Below are 7,011 nucleotides of genomic sequence, written 5' to 3' on the forward strand. Positions count from 1 at the left end.
CTTTGTTCTCTTGCGTTGTTCGCTATATAACTTTTCCGTGGTCCACTTGGCAAACACAAAACAAGAACATCTCAAAGCAGCTCACTTCTTATTAGATGTAGTTCACTCGCTCTGTCCCTGCGGCCCACTTCCGGGCCCAACGCTTGATGTCAAGTGCACTTCACCTCGTTTTGGAAAATTTGATAGTCTCGAGGTAGTATTGCGGTTCACCAACGCTCAGCGTGAAATGCACTCCATCTCGTTTGTAAAAATTTACGTCCCACAAAAAAGAAATCATGCAGTGCACTTGTCAGTTTGATGAAGTGGAGGTTTTAGTCTAAAGAAGTGCACTCCATCTCATTTGGGAAAAATTACGTCCCAGAAAAAAAATCATACAGTGCACTTGTCCGTTCAATGAAGTGCAGTTTTTAGTCTAAATAAGTGTGGTTTTCTGTCTGATGCAGTACGACCCGTTTACGGTAGTCTCGAGGTTCACTTTTCATAGTCTTGTGGTTCACCAACACTTGACATGAAGTGCACTCCACCTCGCTTAGGAAGATTTACGTACCACAAAAAAGTAATGCGGTTCACTTCTTGATAGTGTTGTGGTTCATTTACACCCGATGTGAAGTGCACTCTAATTTCTCGTCCTTAAAAAAAATTATGTTTGAATAAAATAAATCATGCCGTTCTCTAACACGTCTGACGCAGTGCGGTTTTTCCTCCGATGCAGTGCGGTTTTTAGTCAGATGAAGTACCCACGTCGATTTGGGTGTCGCGAAAAATAGAGTGTCCGCATTTCGGTAAATTTAAAACTGCTCTTAAACCGTAAGGAATTAGAGAGAGTGTTCTATATGAAAAGGTTGCGTCTCGTCGATACCTTTCCAGCGGCATATCATTTTCGACGACCAATTTGTAAAAATTTCGCGAAAAACGGCCGCTGCCATTTGTCGTCTGCCACACGATTTGCAAAATTAACTTAAAATTGTAAGGAATTTCAAAACCATTTCTACATGTGAAAGTTGCGCCTTGTCCATAGCTTTCCAACGACATATTACACGCCTAGTTTCGACAAACGGTTAAAAAAATAGAGCAAAAACAGTACCGAAAATTTTAAAAAATTTGAAAAACAGAATTCCGCGATTTAGTAAATTTGAAACTACTCTTAAACCGTAACGAATTAGAGAAACAAATAGATATGAAAAAGATGTGCCTCGATGATATCTATCTAACGGTGTGTCATTTGCTTCATTCTGACGAGCGGTTTAGAAAAAAATGCGAAAAAATGCTTGCTGCCACTCGTTGTGGGCCGCACCATTTTCAAAACTGCTCTTAAACCGTGAGGAATCTCGAAAAGTGTTCAACATGGAGAAGTTACGTCTAATCCATAGCTTTTCAATGATATATTACATGCCTCGTTCCGACAAATGGTTAAAAAACTAGAGCGAAAACAGTATCGGAAAAACACTGCGTGCAGTTTTTTTCGACACGAAGTTCACTCGTGTGAGTACTGCAGCACACCTGGTTCAAACAATGACGTGCACTTGCATTGAGCGTGCAGTGCGGAAGTGTTATCAGAATAACTATTCTGATAATATTATCAGAATAGACCGGCTGTATATATATGATCGGTTCTACTAGAAATTCTATTTATATATATGCATAACGTGTACAATATGTAGTATCGTAAAATATCAGCAAACGAAAAAGAATTAAATGGAAAACATAAAATTAAATGAAAAAGAAATCATAAACCCAAAATCCCCCAACCTTTTAATACCGGTTGGTGTCATCAACCGGTACTAAAGGGCTCCCTGCCCCCGGAGCTGCCTCGTGCACGTGGTTGCCCTTTAGCACCGATTCGTACTGAACCGATACTAAAGGGGAGGGGGGGGCCTTTAGTGCCCACACTTTAGTGCCGGTTACCGAACCGGCACTAAAGGGCCTTACAAACCGGTGCTATTGCCCGATTCTGCACTAGTGTGTCCTCGGCCTAGGCATTGGTGGCAGGCAGAGCGTCGCCATTCGCCGTGTCGCTGTCCGATACCGAGGAGAAGGAGGACATGATGATCCCTGCCATGTACCGAGGTGCTGCAGAGCTACAATTGCCCACCCGACCCGCCACCGACGACGCGAAAGAGGAGCTCCCGCCCCTGTCCATCCGCGACCAACGGAGGGCAATGCAGAGCGCTTGCTCCTCCTTGTCGGGCGCCAATGAGATAGGGGACTCCGCAGCGAGCTTCACCCAATCAATGGATAAGAATCGCTGTCGGATATTGCGGAGGATAGGGGATTGGGAGGAGAGAGGAAAGGGATGCGACAGATGAGGAGCGGAGAGGTCGAGCGACTAAGGTTTGCCAAGGGTTTGCTCATCCGTCTTCGGTTATTTGTGGGGGCAGGTGAGGAGCGGGCCACAGTGAGTTGGTGCAACGTGGCGGACGTGCCCGGGCCTCCCCATATCCTCCTCAGATTTAGGCTGGATATGAGGGGTGCCGGTCAGCCTGGTCGTTTGGAGCCGGTATGAGGAGCTCGTCTGGGTTGGGTTTTTTTTTTACCGGTCAGTGACCTGGCCATCCGTCCGAGTATATAGTGAGGTTTAGGGAGCACAGATGTAGACGCTCTTATAGTTTGTTGTCAAATTTCTGTCAGCTTTTTTCTCGTGTTGGGGAAATTTCTGTCAGCAGCCGGAACTAAAATGCTCGGTACCAAAGGCCCAAACTCACGAGGGAGTGCTCCCAGGAAGCAAAACCAGGCCGAATAAGATCCCACGTGTGCGAAATAACTACCATATCATTAATTATATTTTATTGATTAGTTTCTTGGTGGATATATTCATGCTATCTATCAATAATGTCCTTCCTTCAACAGGTTTATTTGGCCGCACGTACTTTGGATTAAATTTTGGCCATCTATATAATTGACAACTTATGGTTTATATGCTATAAAAAGTATATCGTTGGATTTCTATTTGAAAGGGAATTTTAATCATATAATTTTTGTGACATATATTTATATTTTATTAATTAAGTATGTCATTGCATAAAAAAATTGAATGCATGTTTTTCTAAAAGTAAATAAAATTTATTATTTTTTAAAATATATTCAAAAGGAAGAAAACCAGTGGAAAAACATTAAAAAACTAATCTGCAGGATGCTAACTGGGCCAGCCAAACTGAATGCCCGCAATGGGCGACGCTATGTTCCATCTCTTGTTAGGCGATGTATAGACACGCCCGTTGTGAGACGTCAAGTCAGAGAACCTGCTATTATGTGAACATAGCGAGCACACACACACACACACACACACACACACACACACACACACACACACACGCACGCACGCACGCACGCACGCACGCACGCACGCACACGCGCGCGCGCACGATGGTGGGTCAGCCCATTTATTACTGAGTTTTTCAAAAACAAATCCATAGATTTAAAGAATAAAATGTTATAAACATTTAAAGCTAAATAGTATATTATGCAAGAATAATAATCTTTATGTCTATGTGTATAATTGTTTGCCCTATATGTGAAAAAAATTCATGCTGATAAAAAATGTTCATCACATATTTGAAAAATATTTGTCGCATATTTAGCAGATGTTTTCCTTGTATTTAAAAAATGTTTGTTGCATATTTGAAATATATTCATCACCTGTTTAAACAGCATATTCACCATGTATTGTAAAATTTATCATCGTATATTAATGAAATGTTCATATTGTGTTTAGAAAAATGATCATCATGTATTTCAATATTTTTATTGTGTATTTGTAAATGGTAATATATTTTAGAAATAATATATTTCAAGGAATCTGATATATTTAAAATCTTCAATATAGTGTGAATATATGCTCATATACTAAAAACAAATTCAAACTATAAAATAAGAAATCAAGAAGCAAAAAGACAAAACACAAAGTGGTAAAAATACATTAAAGAAAAAGTGGAAATAAAAATAAAAAGGAAAAAGGAAAAAGAAGAAAAACGAAATCCTGACCTGGCATGGCCCGCGAAACAAGAAACCGAAAGATGAAAAACAAAGAGCAAAAACACAAGAACTGAGATTGCTATGTCTGGTCTTGCAGCTTAGTGAGACATTACGATTTTGGAAATCTAAAAGACGACATTACGATGCTACTGAAATCTTACACCGGCGTGCAAAAGGAAGCTCGGTCGACCCTATGCTATAGGAAGCATACGAACTAAGCAGCACACTCGTCTTATTGACTAGACAGCACAGCACACTCACACACAAACACATGGTGCGTGCATCCTAGCGTTCACTCACGAGCACTAGATTATTTCATCTCTCACATGTCGGCGGCATGGCCCTCCTCGTCGCCGTGGGCGGTGACGCGCTTGTTGGGGACGGCGCAGTCGTTCCGGATCTCGCCCTGCTTGCCTGTGAGCACATCCATGTTGGTCATCTTGGTCATGGACTTGGCGAACTGCTCGAAGAAGGCGCGCTGGTCGAGGGAGAACTGGGTGGCCAAGGCCTTGGTGGCCGGGTCCTCGATGAGTCCCTGGTCCGACCTGAACAGCCCCTGCTTGGCGACCAGGTCCATGTAAAACTGGTTGTCGAAGGCGTCGGGCGTGCGCACGTCGAGGCTCTGCGTCTTTTTGCGGTCGAAGTCATTGGCACACTTGTCCTTGAGCATCGTGGCGAACTTGGGGTCGATGGGCGGGTTCCCGAAGCCCGGCTTGAAGCGGTCCTGGAAGAGCGAGCAGTGCGCGACGCCGAAGGTGTGCGCGCCGGAGAGGGCCACCAGGTCCGCCACGTCGAGGCCACGGCCCTTGAAGGACTGGATGAGCAGGGGCACAGGAAAGGAGGGCCCCGGCAGCTTGTTGATCTGGGCAGGCGCCGGGGCGAGCGCGTCGCGGCGGCCGAGCTCCACGTCGAATCGCGGCCCGCCGGCCTTGAAGACCGCTTCGCGGGTGGCGAGCACGGTGATGTCGGCGCAGGACACCTTGTTGTCCTTGCAGGCGGTGTGCACCGCGCTGCGGATGCGCTCGATGAGGTCCAGCGCCACCCGCCGAAGTGTTAGGTTGGGCCCCACCTTCTGCTCACCGTCGGTTGCGTTAAGGAGCACCGATGCGTCGCAGCCCTGTAACCACGGTATTGGTATTCATAAGGGTTATTCACACATACATACATACATACATACATACATACATACATACAAGACCTTATAGTTTCATTAAATGAAAGAAATCCTAGAGGACGCTGGTACGCACCTGGGTGAAGCAGTCATGGAAGAGGATGCGGATGAGGCCGGGCGCCACGCCGACGTCGCGCCGGAAGGTCTCCGCCACATGGAATGCCACGATTTGGTCCAGCTGCGGGCACGCCTTCTTGTAGAAGTCAGGGGACAGATTCCCGGCGGCTGCTGCCGAATGTGCGGCGCAGACCAAGGCCAGGGCTAAAACAACGGCTGCTGCTGCTCTGGACGCCATTGCTGAAGCCGAGCTTCCTCTTGCTTGCACCTAGATAGCTATGAGGCAGGGCACGGTCGTGTGGCTTGCACAAGATACCCACTAACCCTTCCTATTTATAGACGGGTAATGACCTCCATTCCATACTGAGTACCTATTTGCCTGGCTCGCTCGATGTGATCCACAGGACAAGGTAGAGACACCCTAAACCCTAATTACAAAAGGGGAACCAGATGCATGTGCAAGTCGCAAAGATCAAGGTCAGAAAAATCAACTGGTTCCTTGAACGTTGCTCCTCTTGCATTCTACTATATGCATTTGCACGGGACACCCCCGCATATGCTACAGAGCCATACTATACAATATACATACAAGGAAAAGGTACACTGCACTGCACTACCCGATTGATTCCATGCATTTTTTTTGAACCAGTGGTGAACTTTATTACTCCTTCCTATCCACATGAATTATCACAAATTTAGTATAAAGTTGTACTAATACAATTAATATCGATCAGAGCGAGTAGCTTAGAATGAAGTATGAAGGAGATACAAACACACAATGAGCACACACACGATCTATTCGTACTTAGGATGCACACAAATGAACATCAAAGCACGCACACAAAAAAAATCACATCAACAACTAGCAAAGTAAGGGCATCTCCAACGCCGACCCACATATTCCTTTGGTATATGTCCGTTTTTATGTCTGGACGTGGTTCGCGGACATAATACAAGAGGCATCCAATCCTAATTACGAAGTATCCGGCTGGGAGGAGAAAAGGTAGGTGAGGACCATGCATGTGGTGGGATATTTGTGGTTCAGTGTCTAGTTGGGAAGAGAGAGAAGATGGAGACCATGCATGTGCGATTTAGGAGGAGAGAGATAAGAGAGGGACATGCATGTGATTGGTCAAGTGCATGTTCGGACTCTGGCAAAACTCCCCCATGTTTATCTCCAAAATATCAGAATTTGGACGTCCAGATAACTTCACAGACTGATACGAATCCCCATTGAATTGCAAAAGTGAACAGATGTATCCGGCCGGACATATACCGGTGATTTGTGGGTCTCCCTTGAAGATGCTCTAAGACAAGATCAAAGTTATCTCTTGATGGGGTAAAAAGAAGAAGGAAAACTTTAGATCGTTCAAAATAATGATCAATAATCTGTAACAACAACCATATTTAGAGCAATTATCTCTTGACATCACTAGTGCAACCAGAAGGATTCTACAAACATCGATCGAGTACATATACTATATGGAACCAACCATTTTGAATGGCACGGCCGTAATTTCTATGGGCATCTCTCGGGGGATGGATGCCTATCTAGCCACGTACCACTTGCAAGATAAAAACAGCAGAAAGTGTGCACCTGCTCCACTGGACCACTACAGTGGTATACTATAGTTGTACACTGCGTGCGTTCCTTACCCAAGAAAAAGTCATGGCTCTTCGATCGTCGCCAATCCATCAACAAACATTTAAAGAAACGCGAACCTGTTCTTCCCAGCATGATGCATGCATGTGATTTGATCCACCGAAACTGATCCTCTGAAATCTTGTACTGTTCCAGTGAAATTACTGTC

General features: G+C 44.9%; 1 protein-coding gene across 1 annotated transcript; it reads right to left on the reverse strand.

Annotated features, from left to right (window-relative positions):
* Positions 1-4,014: 4,014 nt before the first annotated feature.
* Positions 4,015-5,524, reverse strand: LOC125534540 (cationic peroxidase SPC4). The gene is made up of 2 exons (XM_048697736.2): positions 5,220-5,524; positions 4,015-5,089 (listed from the first exon to the last, which is right to left on the reverse strand). Exons 1-2 carry the CDS (start codon positions 5,436-5,438, stop codon positions 4,295-4,297), a joined length of 1,014 nt encoding a protein of 337 aa, XP_048553693.1. The 5' UTR covers positions 5,439-5,524; the 3' UTR covers positions 4,015-4,294.
* Between the last annotated feature and the right edge of the window lie 1,487 nt (positions 5,525-7,011).

Source organism: Triticum urartu, chromosome 2A, assembly GCF_056163025.1.
Source record: "Triticum urartu cultivar PI428250 chromosome 2A, HENAU_Tu73, whole genome shotgun sequence".
Classification (NCBI taxonomy): domain Eukaryota; kingdom Viridiplantae; phylum Streptophyta; class Magnoliopsida; order Poales; family Poaceae; genus Triticum; species Triticum urartu.

Excerpts from the sequence above, each read along its gene's own strand:
- LOC125534540 (XM_048697736.2), bottom strand. The coding sequence starts at position 5,438 with ATGGCGTCCAGAGCAGCAGCAGCCGTTGTTTTAGCCCTGGCCTTGGTC. Across the intron at positions 5,090-5,219 it reads TCCATGACTGCTTCACCCAG|GGCTGCGACGCATCGGTGCT; the intron begins GTGCGTACCAGC and ends CCGTGGTTACAG.